The following is a 22,242-nucleotide window of genomic DNA, read 5'->3' as shown; positions in this document are numbered from 1 at the left end:
ATCATTTCAAGTACCCGAGTTTGACTGTAATTAGTCTAAATGATACCTCGTATGAAATAAAGCAGAGACTAATTGCAGCCCATAAAGCTTATTTCACCGTAACAAATCTTCTATCTTCAAGGCTCCTGACTAGAACTACAAAACTAGCCACCTATAAAACACTTATCAGACCAGTGCTTCACATGCCTCAAACATCGGCTCTGACAGCAAAGGATGCTGAATTGCTGGATGTATCTGAGAGAAGGCTACTCAGGAGAATCATTTGAAAGGGAAATATGGAGGAGGAGATACAATCATGAGTTGTACACCATCTACAAAGATCAGCTATTAGAAGAATTATGAAGCCATCTAGGCTGAGGCGGCTGGACACATGGCATGGCTGAATGATACAGAAGTGCCAAAAAAGATTTTACAAGAAAAGCCAGGGGGACAGAGAGGACATGGTGGACTGAAAACTAGATGAGAGAACAGTCACAGAAGACCTTCAGAAGATGGGCTACAGGAACTAGAAAATGCTAGCAAGGGACCAGGATAAATGGAAGGAGACAGCTGGAGGGGCCAAGACTCAGCTGCAGATGGAGAGCTGCAGAAGAAGAAGAAGAAGAAGAAGAAGAAGAAGAAGAAGAACTCCGCTTCTTTAACAAACATGCAGGTAAATCCTATTTTGTAAGTGAATGTGGCACTGGTCTTTCACAGTGTTCAGGTAACTGTGAATATCAAAAGATCCTGAAGAAGATCGCAGCAGATGGGTCAAAACATTGATCATGTAAAAGAAACTGAAGAGGAGCACGACTGGACCTAAAAACCTTGAGATTTTACCTCCAAAAACAATTCATGTCACTCTTCCACTCTTCTGTTTAGGGCTATGATATGGTCTCCACAGAGGTGGAAGTAATCTTTAAAAAAGAGTACTGCAATCTCTTGAGTGGTTATGGTGACTAATACCATTAACATAAACTTCAAATGTCCATATCCATTCCAGTTATAGGAAATAAAATCTATGCTGACTCATAACCATTCAGAAGAGAAGTAGTATATAGTCTGAGATTATGAAAAGATAAGCTGTAGCTTACAGTCATACACATGGACATATCCTATCTGAATCATTGTAATAAATTGGAATATACCCATACAAGCACTTTGTAATTCTTTTCTGACTGAATCAAAACTGAGGTCAGTTTGTGTGTTTGTGGAATAGCTAAGAAACACATGAATATAATAATAATAACTGCATACAGGTTTGCAGGCAGCTCAACAGTCTGATGCAAGTCTTTCAACTGTATGCCACTCTGGAGACTTGTGTACCCCTAACCTACCGTGTCCCTAACCTACAGGTGAAAGGAGATCTACACTTCAATGTTGAATCCAAACCATGTGTTGTTACTAGTGAATCTTCACTCAGAGGTGAAGGCTAGATTAAAGGCACACTGAAATATTACACAGTCTGACCACAATTTGACCACGTGACCCTTTAGCTTACTGTCATGCATTTGGACAGCAACCACCAGGTCTGACAGTAAGCAAATAAACCAATACTAATTACCACTTCATAACATGTTAAGTGCGTCCTACATCACACTTATGAAGCATGGACTCATTGAGATTAATGACATGTTCCTGTGGAACATTTTGCCCCATAGCTTTTGCTATACAGAGAGCTTAAGCTATGGGAGAGCTTATTTAGTTATTTGCAGAGAGCTTAATTAGTTATCTTGTGACAATGAAAATTTATACCTCATTAATGGGTCCCAAACTAGAAGCCAACATGCAGAGTTCTTATATATGTGAGACAATTGCAGATTGTTTGAGCTAGTATTCTGAAAGTTGTGAAATTATGTTAGTCCAGTGGCATTTGCTACCTCATCTTGTGGCCTATTAACTCCCATATTGCCAATATCACACCAAGCTACAAATTCCAGTAAGTCATATTGCTAGAGAAGATTAGAGCTTATAATCTCCTCAACATAGACGATATTACTGATGATCTAATTAGCAGCTATAACCTGTTTCAGAAAGCATCTTTACATTACTTAACTCCACCCGAATATGGGCCCAGTGTCTCCAGCCAATCATATCACCAAGACATTACCTTTACTGAAAGTACAGTGAACCCTAGCAATAAGCTCAGTTGATCCTCAGAATTCAAATACTCAACTCAGTAATCAGTCTCTGTATGCACATGGTACCTGCAAATGAACAAAACAGCCTCTAGTGTTCCTTTGTGTTAATTTAAACATGTTACTCACTTGTTCAATTGTCTGGAAACATAGGAGGAGGATCCAAATTAATATTACCGATCTGAAACTCACTTTTCAACATTATTCATTTCAGAAATAGATATTTGGCTCAACAGTACTTTAAAATCCATATTTCATTTCATTAGGGGGGGGGGGGGGGGAAATCAGAAACAAATAATAACAATTCCTCTCACATTTCTAGTTAGTCAATTACATATTTTTGGCATATAGAGGCAACAAATAGGTCCAGCGATGTTATCAATGTATTTATTGAGCTGCTTGATAGTGAAAAATTCACGGAGGACAAAAACAAGCATGTACATCCAAGTGGGGGTGTAGTCAGGATTGGAAAGCTGTGTGGATTTGTCATTAACACACATTTCATTTAGAAAAAGGAACTGTATCTGTTTTGTTCATTGGGGTTACACAGTGAGGATTGCCATGGAGATGAAATGAGGTAGCTCCAGTAGCCCCAGATTGATGATAAGGGAAATGCCAAAGTAAAGGAACTAAGCCATTTAGCAACTGCTCTGGGTAGTGGTTTGAAACTGGAGAGAGATTTTTCCAGTTGCATCTCTGAAAGCCTCAATCTCAAAAGTCAGATGATCATGCAGGAGATTTGACTGGCACAGCAGCATTACAGACAACGATTTGGCCTATTCCAGTGTGAACTAGTTGACTGTTGTCGCATCAGCAGAAAGGTGACAAACAAACAGGCAGACTCTATGTAAAATTTAAATAATAAAAATTTCTCACATGTGGGTCCTGGGGGCACCTTGTACAAGTAAATGAGCTAACTTCCTGTTCAACTACAAAACCCAACACCAAAGTACATTCATACAGAAAATACAAGACAAGCCAACAGTATCAAACATATCTGTCTGTAACTCCTTTTACCATCAAAAAGTATACCAGAACACATTCTGTATAATAAAATCCACATTAACAAAATATGGGCTTTGCATTCAAATAATAATGCTCACATCTCAATAGGTCAAAGTAGTTAAAAAAAAATAAATAAAAAATCTGGGAAACACGAATACAGCTTGAAACTAGCAGTAGAAAATACAATTTATAAGCTGCAACTGTCTAGTTGTGACAATATGCAAATTTCATTACAAGCTTACAATAAAACTAAGACAAAACAGAGACAATTACTTTCAAAATGCAATCTAATTTTAAAGTTTTATTTTACTTAGACTCATATTTTACTAGAGAAGAGAGAGAGAGAGAGAGAGAGAGAGAGAGAGAGAGAGAGAGAGAGAGAGAGAACAAAAACATTATAAACAGGCAGTAAAACAAAGTCTCCACAATTTACAGGCTCTATGGATAGCATTAATGTGAATTGATGTACATAGATATATAATACCTCTTCCATTTCAAAGGATTCATCTGCAGTAGCAGGACTAGCTGAAAGGTAGCTTGCTGATGGTTGCTCATCTTGCTGAGTCATCGTCTCTTGGTCTGCATGTGTTGCTGCACACTTCCCCACTCCAGAGCTAGGATCAAGGAATTGACTCTGCACTGGCTGAACAATATCACTGATGTCCATATTTGCACACTCTAATTTAGGACTAGCTACAAGTGTTTCCTGAGATCCCTCCCGCTCTATACTGTTCTCACTTTTCTCAAAACTGTTTTCTTCTAAATTGTCTGCTTCGTGACTTGTGAATTTCAATACCGGTAAAGTGTCACCTGTTAACAAGACATCAGTTTTTATAGCACTGTTCGAGTTCTCACACTCATCCAAATCCTCATCAATGACACGATTCTGCCTTTTGAGACTGCTCCTACGAAGAAGTAATCTCTCCTTATCAGTTTTCACAGAGTGAATGTCATCAGTATTTCTAGATACAGAAGGTGGAAGTATTTCCAAAGCTTTATCAGTTTCTACCTCAACATTCATCTGAGAAGCATTAATCTTCTCTATCCGAGTATCAGTCTTACTACTATTATCGAACACATCAACCTCAGTGACAGCTGTTAGTTCCTTATTTCCTCCACTTATGTCATGTGACTTCTCAATTTTCTCATTTTGTTCCTCCCTCCCTTCAGCTGATGACTCCACTGTATCACTGAAAGTCATTTCCACATCTTCATCAATTGATTCGTAACGCACAGGCCGGCTGGCAGCTGGACTGTCAAACGTTGGAGATGAAAGATAAAATCGAGCATGAGGGCTTTCTGACTCCCAACTGCTGATACTAGTGGAGGAAATACGCTTACTGAAGCGAGGACGCTGAGGAACTGTTTGTGCTACACTAGAGTCTGAATCAGAAGTCATATTTCCAGTGGTGTGAAGTGACTGTGAAGGTGTCTCTGCATTTTGAGAGGATTGGGCTGCTGGCATAAAAGGTGGGCGGAGTGGTGGTGGGTTGTGGTGACGTCGCTCGTAACTGCCTTCGTCGGTATCACTGTCACTGTCCAGACTTGTCATGCTGAGGCTGGTAGCTGATGAAAGAACCTGTTAATGATAGTTGATATTAGAACTGTCTAAAATGTGCTGAGATACATTTCAGAAATACACTTAAAACATGTAAGAAAACAAATGACAGTGATGACAAATATACACTACACTTTCAAACTCTAGTTAGATAGTACAGTGCTGAAGAGTACGTCCAAAAATGTCAATGCTGTCAAGTAAAAAGTTGCTGCTAATACATAATTTCTCTAATGTTTTAGTTATCAGCTTTAATTAATGACAAAAATGGCAGCAGGTTGGTATATTTAGGCATTTGAAATCACAACAAATTAATGTAAATTTAAAGACTTAATAGTAGGAAATGGAGAGGTATGTAACTGATAACATGTCTCATTGAAGTTAAGAGATATAGGCTTGGGAATATCCCACCAGATTCTATTGCATTGTGCTTAGGACTATATCAAGTACAGAGTTCAATATGCATAAGCTTACTTGCAGCTGAAAATTTTGACAGATATAGAAATAACAACATAAGCATTTTTTTAAAACATAATTTAAGTGCATTTGTACATCACAAATAAAAAAAACTGTACAGTCTTATTTGAGAAAAAAGTAAAATGTTTAGCCAACTCTGTCATAAAACTGCAAATAAAAAGTGGAAGTAAGGAGAAGGAATACAGATTACATCTTAACATCGTATTGGAAAATGCAGTATGCCACAGATACGTAGCACTCTGAAATGGGCCTTTATGGAGTGATTTCATGAGAAAGAACACACATGGACACACACTGTCATCTCAGATGAATATGGTGTTTCCATTTTCATCATGAGAGCAAATAATAGCATCTAACAGTGGGAAAATAGTCTCTCTGTTCTACAGCGAAAGGTTTAAAGATGAGTACAAAAGTTCTGGGAGAATTGTGAGAAAGGACAGTTTTAACCACAATGCCCCTTAGCTAAACAGTGGTTCTCTGCATGAACCCATAATTAATGCCCAATACTCTGAACATTAAGATCACAAACTGAGGTATGTAATAAATAACATGCAATACTACTGAATGATAACAGCCTCCTCCATGGTGATATCTGATAAGACATTTCATTACCACTGAGGGATGTAGACTGTCTCTGGTTGGGAAACATTTCAACACTAGAAATAACCTGAAGCTTTCCTGTCATCCTTTGATACTCATTGCATATCCAAGAAATATTTTCTTCAAAACCATTTTGCAATGGACAGGTATGTGAATGACTGGAAGAATTGCATTTTTATCAATGACTTGAGAACCCTTGGAAAAATAGTACTGACCACCTTGAAAGCAGGGAAGAATATCTATTACAAGTTAAGAAACTTAATATTGAGATTACTTTTTAGATTATGAATTGTCAGAAAAAATAAAAAAAATAAAAAATCAACTGATTTCATCTGACTACCATTAAAAGTATTCAAAATACCATTTCATTAATGAGAGAAATGCTACATGTGTGCTTCATACGTATTTTGGATAAAAATTAAGATTTCCCCTGTGCTTAATACATACTAGTATGAATTAGCATGGTTTACTTCTCACAGTCTAGAGAAGAAATTGGTATCTCACAATGGAGGAAAGGGAATGAGAGGCAGACAGGCACATTTGGAAATATTGGCTATCAGGCTAAGTCCTTCATTAGATATTCCTCTCCCACCCCCCCCCCCCTCTCTCTCTCTCTCTCTCTCTCTCTGCCTACCTACCTACCTACCTACCTACCTACCTACCTACCTCCCTCCCTCCCTCCCTCTGTCCAAAAGCTGATGTTTTCCAACAGTCTACTTTTAGATATCCCTGCCACTCAATGCCTCCTCTATGTGGTGAGTGGGAATCTATCATAATTCATACTGTTATCCATCTTTGGATTTTCAGTTGTCTAAATACAAACTATATTTACATATACAGTGATGAGCCAAAACATTATGCCTGTCCACTTAATAGTTTGTTTATCCACTTTGGAATGAAATACATCACTGATTCTGCATATCAGGGATAGACAATTTGTTGGTAGGTTTGCGAAGGTATGGGACATTAGATGTCTATGCACTGGTCATGAAATTCGTGCAAATAATGGGCCACTGATTTGCGTATGTGATGATAGTAATCCAGATAGGCTCTGTAGAATATACACCAGGCAAATCTGGTTGCTGAGACATCAAAATGAGTTCACTATATTGCTCCTCAAATCACTGTAGCACGGGTCTGGCTCCGAGACATAGACAATGGGGAAGACATCAAGCATGAAGAGATGCAGTTGTTCCATGGTGTGCTGCACATTTGAGCCGCTGTTCACCTCAGTGATGGCATTTGTGGAGACAACCACTGACCTAGTGTAAGAAAAATGTGATTTATCCAAAGAGCCAACATGTTTCCATTGATTGACGGTCGAATCCTGATGGACCTGTGCCCACTGCAATCATAATTTATATCACTGGGTCGACATGTGAACCCATAGGGATGGTCTGCTGTGGAGCTCCATGTTCAACGATGAACGGTGTATTCTGAAACACTTGTGCAAGCACCAGCATTGTGCTCTTTCAGCAGAGATGCCACAGATCACCATCTATCCTACTGCGTAGAGCAGACAAATTACTACTAAACTCTACCTTCTGTGAAGAATCGTGGATGTCCAACCATTTAGCACCTAGTGGTAGTTTCACTGTACTTCTACCTCTTTCCAAAGATGCTCATGACAGTAGCACGTGAACATTCGACCTGCTTCACTATTTTTGAGATACTCGTTCACATGCTCTGTGTAAATCAAAGTCACTTATCTCAATGGATTTCCCAATTTGCAGGCCATATCTTTGCTGGGGTGATCCCCCGTCCATGTCTGCTCCACTTACATACTTTTGTTATTGCATCATATGCCCACAATGCCACCTGGTGGCATCCAGTGTTGTGGTGATCAGTCATCATAATGTTTTGGCTTATCTGTGCACTATGCCACTATACTCTGAGTGGAACTCTGAGCATACTATATGTTTTACAAGTTTCCAGAGCAAGTCTTGAACCTAAAGTTATTCCTAACACCTCAAAGAATTACTAGCAAAAATTTAGTCTGCACCTTTGATGATTTCAAAAAAGCCTATCACTCAGTTGACCATAGGTCACTCTTGCAAATATTAAAATACAAGATCCAGAGCTGAAAACACATGCAGTCACAAAACAGACAAAGTTCAAAGGTTAAATTTATGGGGGAAATCTCAGATCCTTTCAAAATCCAAGTGGGGGTGAGACAAGAAGATGGGCTGTCTCCCTAACTTTTCACATCCTAGAGAAAGTGATACAACAGTGGTGCAAACAGAAATCAATCCTCAAAACTGACCAACTAATCAATCACTTTAGGCAGAGAAAAGTTATATACAGATTGTGTAGCACTTGCAATGATTTAGCATTTTTAATTCATAACATTCCATCAGCCCAAAATCAGATTCACGTCTTGAATCAAACTGCAGGAGTGTCTCCAGATCTCTTATTAAAAGACAGATTATGTGACCTGCAGCAAAACAAGCACCAAGATTCATGGAGGCTAAATATAGCAAAATTAAAGTACCACAATTAAAATGTCTCATGAAGCCATTCAGAAAAATGGAATCTAAACAAAAGTAAACAAAATTAGATGCCACTATCGAAAACGGCATATCAAGTTACTCAATACAACAAATGTATCTCCAAGCACACAAAACTAAGACTTACAATAATTAAACCAGAATGCCTCTATGGATCAGAAACACTAATTATGAACAGGAAAACAGACATTGAAAACAGTGATACATATGAATGCAAAATATTAAGAAAACTTCTAGCCCCAAACCTTTTAGAGGTACAATACTGCCTCAGTGGCAAGCAAAAAATCAAATAGTAAACAAATATCCATAGTTACATTAGAAAATGTAGGCCGATTCTATGGACACATTAAAAGAATGAACCCACATTGACTTACAAAATAAATAGCCAAATTCTTTGACAACAAGAGTAAAGCAAAAACAGACACAATTAAATAGACTGGCGATATCAAAACTAATTTGAAACTGGCAGGAATTGCATCATAAGATGTCGTTGTTGTTGTTGTTGTGGTCTTCAGTCCTGAGACTGGTTTGATGCAGCTCTCCATGCTAATCTATCCTGTGCAAGCTTCTTCATCTCCCAGTACCTACTGTGCCTACAGCCTTCTGAATCTGCTTAGTGTATTCATCTCTTGGTCTCCCTCTACGATTTTTACCCTCCACGCTGCCCTCCAATACTAAATTGGTGATCCCTTGATGTCTCAGAACATGTCCTACCAACCAAACCCTTCTTCTAGTCAAGTTGTGCCACAAACTTCTCTTCTCCCCAACTCTATTCAGTACCTCCTCATTAGTTATGTGATCTGCCCATCTAATCTTCAGCATTCTTCTGTAGCACCACATTCCGAAAGCTTCTATTCTCTTCTTGTCCAAACTATTTATCGTCCACGTTTCACTTCCATACATGGCTACAGTCCATACAAATGCTTTCAGAAACGACTTCCTGACATTTAAATCTATACTCAATGTTAATAAATTTTTCTTCTTCAGAAACGCTTTCCTTGCCATTGCCAGTCTACATTTTATATCCTCTCTACTTCGACCATCATCAGTTACTTTGCTCCCCAAATAGCAAAACTCCTTCACTACTTTAAGTGTCTCATTTCCTAATCTAATTCCCTCAGTATCACCCGACTTAATTCGACTACATTCCATTATCCTCGTTTTGCTTTTGTTGATGTTCATCTTATACCCTCCTTTCAAGACACTGTCCATTCCGTTCAACTGCTCTTCCAAGTCCTTTGCTGTCTCTGACAGAATTACAATGTCATTGGCGAACCTCAAAGTTTTTATTTCTTCTCCATGGATTTTAATACCTACTCCGAACTTTTCTTTTGTTTCCTTTACTGCTTGCTCAATATACAGATTGAATAACATCAGGGAAAGACTACGAACCTGCCTCACTCCCTTCCCAACCACTGCTTCCCTTTCATGTCCCTCGACTCTTAGAACTGCCATCTGCTTTCTGTACAAATTGTAAATAGCTTTTCGTTCCCTGTATTTCACCCCTGCCACCTTCAGAATTTGAAAGAGAGTATTCCAATCAACATTGTCAAAAGCTTTCTTTAAGTCTACAAATGCTTGAAACATAGGTTTGCCATAAGATGTCAAAAATTGTGAATTCTTCCAGTCTAAATTTCACAAATGGCAAGTTGACCAAGAGGGAAAAAAAACTTAAGAAAAAGACTGAAACACCATTGTCTGAAGAGAGAAAGCAACACCACAGAACGGAAATGAAACAAATTGCCCATCTCTAAGTAGTTCCTGCATTCCTAATGGGCTTCACAAAACAGGAAGCACAGAACTGAACTGGGGAGAAAGGAGAGTTATAGCACAATTTAACTAAAAGATGGGATCAGTTCATAGGACACATTCTGAGGCATGAAGGGACTGTCAATGTGGTATTGGAGGAAGTGTGGGAGGTAGAAATTGTAGAGGAAGGCAAACGGAATAAATATGGTAAGTAGGTTCAAATGGTTATAGGTTGCATTAATTACTCAGAGATGGGGACACCTGTGCAGGATAGATTATTGTGGAGAGCTGCATTGAACAAGTCATAGGACTGAAGGCAACAACAGCAGCAGCAGAAGCAGCAGCAACTAAAACAACAACAACAACAAATACTTCCAAACAACAACAACAACAACATAGTAGTAGTAGTAGTAGTAGTAGTAGTAATCATCAGGAAAAGAAGAAATAGCAGTGAAACTATTAAAAATTGAGTTGTGCACAGCTAGTGTTCGTGCCATTTAGTGCTTGACATCTTGTCTTTGCGGTACTGCCATCCCATTTCTTATTCGATTTACTGGCATCACTAAGTTGCTGGCCTGCCTGCCTGCCCATGAGAGGCAGCAGCACCACTATTGATAAGGGCACTGTTGTACTATCTTTGGAGCGACCACTAGCATTTCCAGGTCGTGGTGTGTGGTGCGTTCAGTCGGGATGGAGCTCCAATGAGACCTGGACAGCCATTACTCGCCCAACCACTGGGGAGTACACATGCACTGTCCGACGGAAGGAGACTGGAGTGGTGACGACTGTTGGTTGGTCGGTCGTCTCACCAGGTGACGTGTATTTGGTTTTCTGATTGCTTCTGGGCCCCTTTAATTAATCATCTTGTGTGACTTGGGTCGGTTCCTTCCTTGTGCAGAGATGTCAAATGGCCAATGGGCAAGTGTTCCCTCTGGATGGTTGGGTCCAAGCCGGTGTCTCCGGGTCATCATGCATCTGAAGGCAGTCGGGATGGAGCAGCAATGAGGTCCGGACAGCCATGGCTCGCCCAACCATTGCCAATACACATGCCTTGAGTGGGAATGACCTCGGTTGGTCGTTCGTTTGGTCGGTCGTCTCATCGGACAATGTGTGTGTGATCGCCGATTGCTTCTGGGTTCTCTGCGTGTGTGGACTTGTGATTCGTCCTGGTTATTCCCCAGTGACTGGTTTCAGTATTGTTCAAGTTGTTTGTGGAAGTGTTTCTGCGGAACTGTGTGCAGCTTGTGGTTTTGACTGACCAATTATCGTAACGCTGTCTGCATGTTGGATGCAGAGAGTCAGTTGGGATGGAGCAGCAAGGAAGTCTCCACAGTGCAAGGCTAGGCCACGCCCGCTGGCGGTGTACACGTGCTGTTGGATCGTGAGGTGCTAGCTGCGAGAGCGACAAGTTCGTTGCCCACCGAACGTAGATGCTGAAGTTGAGTGATCAGTTAATCTGTTATGAAACCTCAACTATTGTCACATCTCTTCATTCACTTGAGGGTTGTTGCCCCCTTGGCCATTTGGGCTAGCAGCATCGTATGATGTATTGGAGTTGGTGAAATCTTGCAGCTGTCTTCCTATTTTGTGATTTAATAATTAAATTGACTGTTACTTATCAGTGAAGTGCACCAGCGGTATTTTCTGCCCTGTGGCTGTTAACGCTCCAGTTACCTGCCCTGGTCGTTAGCGTAGTTTGCAGGCAGTTTGCCTTTTCCTCATTGTGTTGTTGCTGTCCAGCACAGCATGTAGTTCTACAGCCTTTTAAGTTGTTTGGTTCATATTTGCTTAGAGTGGTTATTGTTCCCCTGGCTGTTTTTAGACACCAATTTCTGGAGGTGTAGTGCTGTTCATCTTCTCGTCCTCGGCCGATATTCTCCATCGTTGTGCCATTGGTCGGATGGAAGGGAATTGGTTAAATTGTTGGTGGGTCCTTGGGCCGTCCCTAGATTGGGTTGCCATCCGATTACTTAACTTCAACTCTTGGCTGCCTGTCTCACCTCACTTTATGTTTGAGCTACCTTCCCAGGCCGACCCTTGGAACACTTCTGGGTACCACTTGTTCTGTTTGTTTTAAATTGTGATTTTCATTTTATTTGGAGTATTGTGCAATACCTTTGGTCATGTATTACTTCAGTTTTTTTAAATTTTACATAAAGGCCTTCAGCTGTGCTAAATTAAAATTTTGAGCATTGATTGTTGTAGAAAAAATTTTTGTTATTCATAGACATTGTTGTATCTGAAATTGTTTGTAATCCATGCCCTAAGCCGCTAGTTGTTCCATGCGTTCTGTGTGGCCTTCAGCCAAGGATTTGTGTGAACCCTTAATAAGGCCTTCAGCCGTGTGTATTCTCTAAAGGAAATTTTTTTATAAGGAGCAAGGGGTTTATTCTAAATTATTTATCTGACTTGTTGTTCAGGCCTTCAGCCATTGTTTCAAATTTGTTTGTGGCCGTCAGCCATGCAATAAGTTAATCAGGCCTCAGCCGTTCTGTTGTAAGTTTAAAACAAAATTTTCTTGCTTAGAAAAAATTGTTTATTAATGTGCCTTAATTACAGCTGCCCTTCAGATGTTTAGTGTAGGCTTTCAGCTGTTAATTGTTTTCACTGCTTTTTTTTTAAAAAAAATTAGCGTCTATTTTTAATTTTTTTAGATTTCTAAGCCAGGTCTTCAGCTGTTCTTGTGTTTACTGTGTGGTTTTGGGCCTTCAGCCCAGAAAGCATCTCAAGGTTTCCTTAACTAGGCCTTCAGCCGTATTGTTTAATTGTGATCTTTTAAGCCAATATGTAAATAAGAGGTACTTAGAAAAATAAAGTTGTGTGCTTGATTATGCAACTCACAGTAACTGTTTACGATCCCATCCACAACCTTAACCTTATCCTGTGTGCTCTCTGACTACCTACCAATCAGGTCTCAGAAATATAAACACAGGGAGTTGGCATTTTATGACAAATATATAGTAACATAAAAATGTCAATCAGCAGAGGTATTTCCACAAATATACAGCTTTGTCACTACCAAATAAGCATCTAATAGTTTAATGACCAGCAGAATCTCTGTCAGGAAATTCCAGACACTGATGTTAGTAAAAACTGCCCCCCCCCCTTTTTTTTATGTGTCTGTGGTAAACACGTACTTATAAATCACCGTTACAACTGTGCTGTACAGAACAATACAGACACAGGATTGTAAAAAAACGAAAAGAAAATGTTGGATGGGCATGGAAGAGTGTTGTACTGTATATCATCTTCCTCCCCCCCCCCCCCCCTTCCAAACATAGAACTTACAAGGAGAAGCCATACTCTGCAGCCCAGCAATTTCAATGAGTTTTGGGGATACCATTTGGGGCCCACTCCAAAGTAGTTCTGTGAAAGGGTTTAGGTCAGTAAAACTTAGTTTCCATGAACAATTATAGTCAAAGATCATAATACAAGATCCATTTCTGTTCAAGTGAAATCATCAGAACACGACACATGAGAAATTTTCACTTATACATATCAGGCATACATCAGAATAGTTTCTAAGAAATTGAAAATTTAGTGTGTGTGTGTGTGTGTGTGTGTGTGTGGGCGCGCGCACGCTCGCCTTTGTCTTTGTGTGTCGAAATGAGTCAGACGTCAATATTTTCCACATGAAGAGGCACTGCCTTATATGTAATCAGTTGCCAACCTCTATATTAACATGTTAGTGTACACATGTTATAAGAAGCAATCAAAAAGTTTCCATTTGAAGACTGTGCAGTGAAGAATTGGTGTGCCAATCAGGCAAAATTGCCATGAGCACTGAGGCAACCATCCCACTGACTTAGCAGGTTGAAGATACTCGGCTGATAAAGCACCAATTTCTGCTGTGTGGGGAAGTCAAGGACCTATTTAAGGGGCCACAAGGCATGATATTTGTATGGGGAAGATCAGGACTATGGGGAGGGTGCCACAAGTGTGTCCCACTTGAGTCTTCCAGTTGAGGCTGGCACTCCAGAGTGACCGGCATTTTGTATCAAATTGCGACCAGCTTGGAATGTGGCACATAATTCGACAAAAGTGGTTCTCAACAGACACGGTGCCTCATATACACTCTTATTCTCCGACGGATGTCTACCAAACGTCTCTTTTGATGGCCAAGAAAAGACTAACAGCACATTGGTCCTGTTTGGATTCATTTGGTAATAATGTCACCATAGTTCACATTTTTGTATTTACCACAAACACATCAGAGAGACACAAATGCCACCCCAATTCCTTGCCTTTATGTCAGTGCTTATACACCGTTGTTACAGTCGTGCTACGTTGCATATACAGTGCAGCAACAACCTCAAACAGAAACCTTTTGATTGCCTTTCATAAATGTAAGCCAAGCATGATTTCCATTCCACATAGTGAGGAAATTATGTGGGCACTGGAAAATTAATTTCATTCAGTGTAATGTGCTTTTCTGCTCCTGTACATAAAACTGACACACTGAAAGCTAACCACAACAGGCAGGGAGGAAACAAGGAAGCCAGAGAAAGAGAGAGAGAGAGAGAGAGAGAGAGAGACTCGTGCAAAAAATGTGAAACCTCTTTCCTCTTTTGATCCCCACATTCTCTTTAAAAAAAAAAAAAAAAAAAAAAAAAAAAAAAAAAAAAAAAAAAAAGGATAATATATTTTGTGAGAAATGTTTTCATCACTTGCAGGTACCTATGCTGACTACTTTACTTAAAATAATGTATAAATTTTTGTTACGGCTTTCTTGCCGTGTCAAATAATGAAAAATATTGCAAGATTTGTTAATAATAACCATACACAGAACTTCAGTACAATGTTTGAATGTATGCCTTATGAATTTCGTCCTTGCCTCAGTGGCTTTCTTGCTGTGGATCGATATCAATAATTCTTTGGCTTCTCTGAAATTATTACGTTTAAGAACGGATGGAAGTAAATTAATTTTCAAGTGTTCAAACGATTTGACCTGTTTGAACTGGAGCCTCAGTCAGACCACTGACTTTTTTCTTTTTTTTAGTTTTTTTTCGAAAATGGAAGTGTAATCACCTAAATCTATTCACAGGCTAACGTTATTAAGAGGCATTTTGTCAGGAGCTATTCATGACATAGGTTAGGAAAATTTCGGTTAATAATATGCCATCTTACATCACAACATTTTGTCGTCCAGCTTTCGTAGCACAAGTTTTGGAGCTATAGCCAGAGTCTCCAAGATTACTCTGATGTTTCTAGAAGTTTAACCCATTTCTATCACCTAGCAATAAAGGAATAGTCGGTAGTTTTCTGCAAAAAATAACTCGCACGAGAAACGAAAGAACACAGTACAATTAATGATTACATACCTGTTGACACAAAATTTGCATCTTCAGCACCAGTGAAAAACTTCCGCACTTGCACTTACACGTTAAATAATAAGTATGTTACATTATTTGCAGTGTAAGGGCAAATGCTGAATTTTTTCACTGATCCAGAAGGCGAAACACTTTGTGGCCAAACGAAGGTAATCATTAATAATAGTTTATTTATTTCATCCGAGATGAAATAGTTCATTTACTGCTAGATGATGAACTGAAGCCAATATAATACCAAAAGACGTCAATATTGTCCTTGGGAATTGAGCTTTTATTCTTGAAAGAATTTATTATCTTCCTAATTTCAGAAGGGTGCAGAAACTTGAAATAAACAGCTCACATAATATGCAAAAAACTGGTGATTTCTCAAACTGGGGAACGATCAAGAATGGGGTGCCGCAAGGTTCGGTCTTGGGTCCTCTGCTGTTCTTAATATATATTAATGACTTGCCATTCTACATTCACGACGATGCAAAGCTGGTACTTTTTGCCGACGATACAAGTTTAGCTACCACACCCGACAGACAAGAATTAACTGGTGAAATTGTAAACGATCTTTTTCAGAAAATCATTAAGTGGTTCTCTCAAACGGGCTCTCACTAAACACAGTATATACAGTTCCACACAGTAAATGGAATGACCCCATTAATAAATATAGACTTTGATCAGAAATCGGTAGCTAAGGTAGAATATTCAAAATATCTAGGTGTATGCATTGATGAGCAGTTGAACTGGAAAAAAACACTTCAGCTACTTATGTTATTATGGTCATTGCAAATTTTGGCGATATACATCTGAGTAAATTAGTTTACCACGCCTATTTTCATTCTCTGCTTTCGTATGGCATGATATTCTGGGGTAACTCATCATTGAGTAAAAGAGTGTTCATTGCACAAAAGCGTGTAATCAGAATAATTGCTGGAGCTCATCCGAGATCATCCTGCAGACACTTGTTTAAAGAGCTAGAAATCTTCACTGTAGCCTCACAATATATATATTCTCTTATGAAATTTGTTATTAACAACCCAAATTCAAAAGTAATAGCAGTGTACATGGCTACAACACTAGGAGAAAGGATGATCTTCACTACTCAAGGTTAAATCTAACTTTGGCTCAGAAGGGGGTAAATTATGCTGCCACAAAAGTCTTTGGTCACTTACCTAATAGCATCAAAAGTCTGACAGAGAGCCATATAGCATTTAAAAGGAAAATAAAAGGATTCCTTAATGGCAACTCCTTCTACTCATTATGTGAATTTTTGATATAGTAAGTGGGTAATTTCCCAACCTCCAAAAAATTAAAAAAAAAAAAAATTATTAAGTGTCATGTAATATTTTGTCTAATGTAATATCTTGTATAGACACCTTTTATTAATTTGACACGTTCCACATCATTACGAAGTGTCGTATTCATGATCTATGGAACAAGTACGAATCTAATGTAATCTAGTTGTAGCTTCCGAAATGTGTCTGCAGCACCGGGAGAGTGAAATATTATGACCGAAGACGGCGTATTATTAACAAATTTTTTCCCGACCTTCCGAGTGGCTCCCGTCTAGTATGCTCCAGTTGTCGAATTGCAGACAGGCGATACGTACGGAGTCTTTGTGGAGTAGCGGTCGGGGCCTGGCGCGGCCGGCCATGTCTGCGAGCGGCGGCGGCTGCGGCGGAGACTGCTGTGACAGCGGCGGCTGCACCTCCACGAGGTCGCCGTCGCCGGCGAAAGTGAAGGAGCGCTCGCCGAAGACGATGCGCTTGCGCGGCACGTCGGGCGACTTGTTGCGGCCCTGGTTGTCGAGGAAGCGGCGGTTGTCCGGAGTGAGCACGCTCAGGTGCGAGTCCTGGGGTAGGTCGCGCAGCACGCGCCGCGCCGCGCGCGAGAAGCGCCGCCGGGAGGCCCCCCCGTCGCAGGCGGACGCGCAGGCGGGCACGGACAGCGACAGCGCGCCGGGCATGCTGCTGCCGCCCTCCTCAGACTGCGACAGCGACAGCGACGCGCACACCGAGTGCGAGCTGCGCAGCTTCTCGCGGATCTTCGCCACGATCACCGACGGCGGCGTGTGCGACGAGCCTGCGGGCACGCCGGCACGCTCTCACACATCTGGCCGAAGTCGTCACGTCTAATGAACACGGCGTATGCTATTCTCACCGAACGGCGGACCGACGAATTGGAATTACATGTGATGTTCCCCGAGGATTAGTCTTCCCGCCTTACACGTTCTCGTGTATATTAATGACCCCCGCAGTAACATTTCCAGATGACACGTTTAGTTTGTTTGCAGATGATACAAACAATGCGATTAACAGCAATACGAGGTTTCTAGAATGAAATTTTCACTTTACAGCGGAGTGTGTGCTGATATGAAACTTCCTGGCAGATTAAAACTGTGTGCCGGACCGAGACTCGAACTCAGGACCTTGCCTTTCGCGGGCAAGTGCTCTACCAACTGAGCTACCCAAGCGCGACTGACGCTCCCTCCTCACAGCTTTACTTCTGCCAGTACCTCGTCTCCTACCTTCCAAACTTTACAGAAGCTCTCCTGCGAACCTTGCAGAACTAGCACTCCTGAAAGAAAGTTTGCAAGGTAGGCGACGAGGTACTGGCAGAAGTAAAGCTGTGAGGAGGGGGCGTGAGTCGTGCTTGGGTAGCTCAGTTGGTAGAGCACTTGCCCGCGAAAGGCAAAGGTCCTGATTTCGAGTCTCGGTCCGGCACACAGTTTTAATCTGCCAGGAAGTTTCAATACGAGGTTTGTCCGGAAAATACGTATAAACGTTGAATAATGTCTTTATGTTACAAGTTGCAGTCACCGCCAGGTGGGACTACTGCTGTAACCAATCCCACCAACGCTCAGTTCGAGTCAGAGCACTCCGCGTGAAGGTGGGAGTGTGCTGCAGCTTGTTGGCAGTTGCCCTTTTTCACCTGCCGTCGTCATGGAGCTCTCTCTGATTGAGGAACAGCGCGTCAACATCAAGTTTCTTGCAAAGCTAGGCAATAATGGCCGTGAGATTTTTGAGTGTTTGAAACAGGTTTACGGAGACAATTCTCTGAAGGAACCAACCGTGAACAAGTGGTTAAAAAGGTTCCGGGATGGCCGAGAAGAAGTGAACGATGACCCGCGCCCAGGACGCCCGTCGACATCGAGTTCCGATGCAAATGTTGAACGAATTCGGGCTTGTGTTCTTAAAGACCGTAGATTGACAGGCAGAATGATTGCTGACGAGCTGTCAATCCCCAAAACAATCGTTCACGAAATCCTGACACAAAAACTTGAAATGAAGAAATTGTGTGCGAAAATCGTACCGAAGCTCTCGACGCCAGAACAGAAAGCAAAGAGGGTTGAGTGCTGTGAGGATTGGTTGGAAGCAGAGGAACGAGGGGACTTTCTCAACCGAGTCATCACTGGAGACGAGTCCTGGTTTTACGAATTCGATGTGGAGCTCAAAGCTCAAAGCAAGGAATGGAAACTAGCAGGACAACCGAGAACAAAAAAGTCGCGAAAATCAAGGTCCAATGTGAAGACAATGTTGATTATTTTCTTTGATTCTAGGGGCATTGTTCACAAGGAATTTGTCCCTCCCGGCCAGAGAGTGAACGGAAATTTTTACGTTGAAGTTCTGACACGTCTCGGAGCTCGTATGGCCCGAGTTCGGCCGGAGTTGGCAAAAGGGGGCAGGTGGATCCTTCATCACGACAATGCGCCCGCTCACACGTCGCTCGTTGTGCGCGAGTTTTTGGCTCGAAGCTCAATCACCGTGACAGACCACCTGCCTTATTCACCCGATTTAGCCCCGTGTGACGTCTTCATGTTCCCGAAATGCAAAATGGTGCTTCGGGGGCGGCACTTGGGAGATGTGGAAGCCATCAAGGTGGAAATGACACGGCAACTGAACAACATCACAACTGGAGACTTTCAGCAATGTTATCAACAGTGGAAACGGCGTTAGCAGAAGCGTATCGCGTCTCAGGGCGAGTACTTTGAAGGAGACCATATTGTAATACCTGAATAATTGTAAAATAAAGTTATTATTCAATTTTTATACGTATTTTCCGGACAAACCCCGTACATGCATAATTTTAGAAAGAGTTTAATGAAATCTCCATGGCTCCTACCCTCTTCTTTGTCAATGAACTTCGAAAAGGCATACGACATTCATTTTAGGGGATTTCCACTGAACATTAAGTCTAAGCATGGTAACGAGCAAACAGAAGTGATTCACATTGTTAAATTCTTGGGATTATGACTTGATAATACATTCACTTTGGAGCAGCATAGCACAAAACTGTTGGTGTGCATAAACAAATATTTATTTCAAACGGACATGGGCGTTACAAAAATAAATGGCATACCTTGTTAAGTTTCGTAATGTCATACACGATAATATTTTGAAAACACTGTCAGTCTAAACGTCCGTAATACGAATTATTTGTGAGCTGAATTCAGGAATATCCAGCAAAAGTCTGTTCAAGAACTGGGAATAGTAGCTACTGCTTTCCAGTATGTTTATTCCTTTACCAACTTCTCATCAATAACTTGCCAAGATGAAAGTTTAGTAAATATTTTCCGACCCAAACACACACACACTTTCCATACGAAATTAGCGGTTTCGATCGTCACCCACCATCTACAGATAATAATAGGATGCAGTAGTTCACTCCAACAGCTGAAAGAATCCACAGAAGTGACACTGCGCCCCTTCAGTCTACGGCCACACGCATTTGGTGATGTGCAGGTAGCGTATTTTTTTTTTTATTTCAACACTTCTGTAAATCAAAAAAGTTACAAGCATTACATATACAGCAAAACATTCGCCTTTTTATGGACCAACACCTTTCAGTAAACTTGTTTCATCTGAAATCAACATTCAGAGTAATTCTCTTTTAACTACGATACTACTGGGGATTTTTACAACATCGAATTATAAGATTTTTTTCTTTATTGAAAGGTAAGAGGTGCATTCAAGTTCTAAGGCCTCCGATTTTTTTTCTCTGGACTGGAAAGAGATAGAAACATGGGCATTGTCGTGGCATTGTCTTAAAATGAGACTGCGTTCATTGTCAATACGTCCCAGAAATGGCAGCACCGTACGGCAGATGGAATTTTACTGCCAGCGGTGAGAATGAGAACTGTTTTAAATACTTAAAATGGCGACGTTTTCCTTACTTGAACAGCGTGCAATCACTCGTTTTCTGAATTTGCGTGGTGTGAAACCAACTGAAATTCATCGACAGTTGAAGGAGACATGTGGTGATGGAGTTATGGATGTGTCGAAAGTGCGTTCGTGGGTGCGACAGTTTAATGAAGGCAGAACATCGTGTGACAACAAACCGAAACAACCTCGGGCTCGCGCAAGCCGGTCTGACGACATGATCGAGAAAGTGGAGAGAATGACTGTTGAACAGATCGCCTCCAGAGTTGGCATTTCTGTGTGTTCTGTGCACACAATCCTGCATGACGACCTGAAAATGCGAAAAGTGTCATCCAGGTGGGTGCCACGAATGCTGACGGACGACCACATGGCTGCCCGTGTGGCATGTTGCCAAGCAATGTTGACGCGCAACGACAGCATGAATGGGACTTTCTTTTCATTGGTTGTGACAATGGATGAGACGTGGATGCCATTTTTCAATCCAGAAACAAAGCGCCAGTCAGCTCAATGGAAGCACACAGGTTCACCGCCACCAAAAAAATTTCGGGTAACCGCCAGTGCTGAAAAAATGATGGTGTCCATGTTCTGGGACAGTGAGGGCGTAATCCTTACCCATTGCGTTCCAAAGGGCACTACGGTAGCAGGTGCATCCTACGAAAATGTTTTGAAGAACAAATTCCTTCCTGCACTGCAACAAAAACGTCCGGGAAGGGCTGCGCATGTGCTATTTCACTAAGACAACGCACCCGCACATCGAGCTAACGTTACGCAACAGTTTCTTCGTGATAACAACTTTGAAGTGATTCCTCATGCTCCCTACTCACCTGACCTGGCTCCTAGTGACTTTCAGATTGTTCCAACAATGAAAGACACTCTCCGTGGCCGCACATTCACCAGCCGTGCTGCTATTGCCTCAGCGATTTTCCAGTGGTCAAAACAGACTCCTAAAGAAGCCTTCGCCGCTGCATTGGAATCATGGCGTCAGCGTTGTGAAAAATATGTACGTCTGCAGGGCGATTACGTCGAGAAGTAACGCCAGTTTCATCGACTTCGGGTGAGTAGTTAATTAGAAAAAAATCGGAGGCCTTAGAACTTGAATGCACCTCGTACATCGAATTTTATTATCTCAATGTCATTGAAATCTGGAGACATCACTAGCTTAGTTCAAGAACAATATTATAGGGTATTGATTTTGATGAAACACGGGAAACCTAAATAACTAAAGTACACGACCTTCATCGCGTACACGAATTGCAATGTAATGGTAAATTAGCCATATGAGAACGCCTGGTACTTTAGAGAACAGAAATATTGAAAGAAATAAGTCCAGTCGTTTTTTCTACATCGCTACCTTGAACTGTATTCGAAATGACGAAACTGGTGACTGGGTACAGTACGCTCAGAGGGTGCAACCTTCACTGCAGAAAGCAGTAGCCCTTAAGGGGGAACAGCTCATCACACAAATCACAATTGCTGATACGTACTGCTGTCGCTAAGTGACTGGAAACTACCCTTGTATTTGTTCGCTGTGATCTAAAAACCTACACGCCAATGGAACCATTAACACTGTACATCGAGTTAACAGAAATATGGAAAACACCCGAACTGTGACAGATGAACTGCCTGTGTCAAAAGCGGGCTGTTCGAGTAATGACCCAATGAAGAATCCGGACTGTCCAGCCAAATACCTGGCGAGATGGCAGTGGGGCTGAGAAAAGTCCCAGCTGGGAATATTTGGGAGATGACTCACCAGTT

General features: G+C 41.2%; 1 protein-coding gene across 1 annotated transcript in view; it reads right to left on the bottom strand.

Moving 5' to 3' along the window:
* The window catches only part of LOC124606946, a 313,756-nt gene that overhangs the window by 62,429 nt on the left and 229,085 nt on the right, over positions 1-22,242 (bottom strand). Inside the window, exons 7-8 of the mRNA XM_047139069.1 lie at positions 16,938-17,410; positions 3,607-4,701 (exon numbers count right to left, since the gene is read on the bottom strand). Of these exons, the coding sequence (XP_046995025.1) occupies positions 3,607-4,701; positions 16,938-17,410 (1,568 nt within the window). The remainder of the gene's footprint in view (positions 1-3,606; positions 4,702-16,937; positions 17,411-22,242) is intronic.

This window comes from Schistocerca americana, chromosome 3 (genome assembly GCF_021461395.2).
Source record: "Schistocerca americana isolate TAMUIC-IGC-003095 chromosome 3, iqSchAmer2.1, whole genome shotgun sequence".
In the NCBI taxonomy this organism is placed as follows: Eukaryota; Metazoa; Arthropoda; class Insecta; order Orthoptera; family Acrididae; genus Schistocerca; species Schistocerca americana.
Note: the sequence above shows the minus strand (reverse complement) of the source record. Positions and strands in the feature narration are given on the sequence as shown.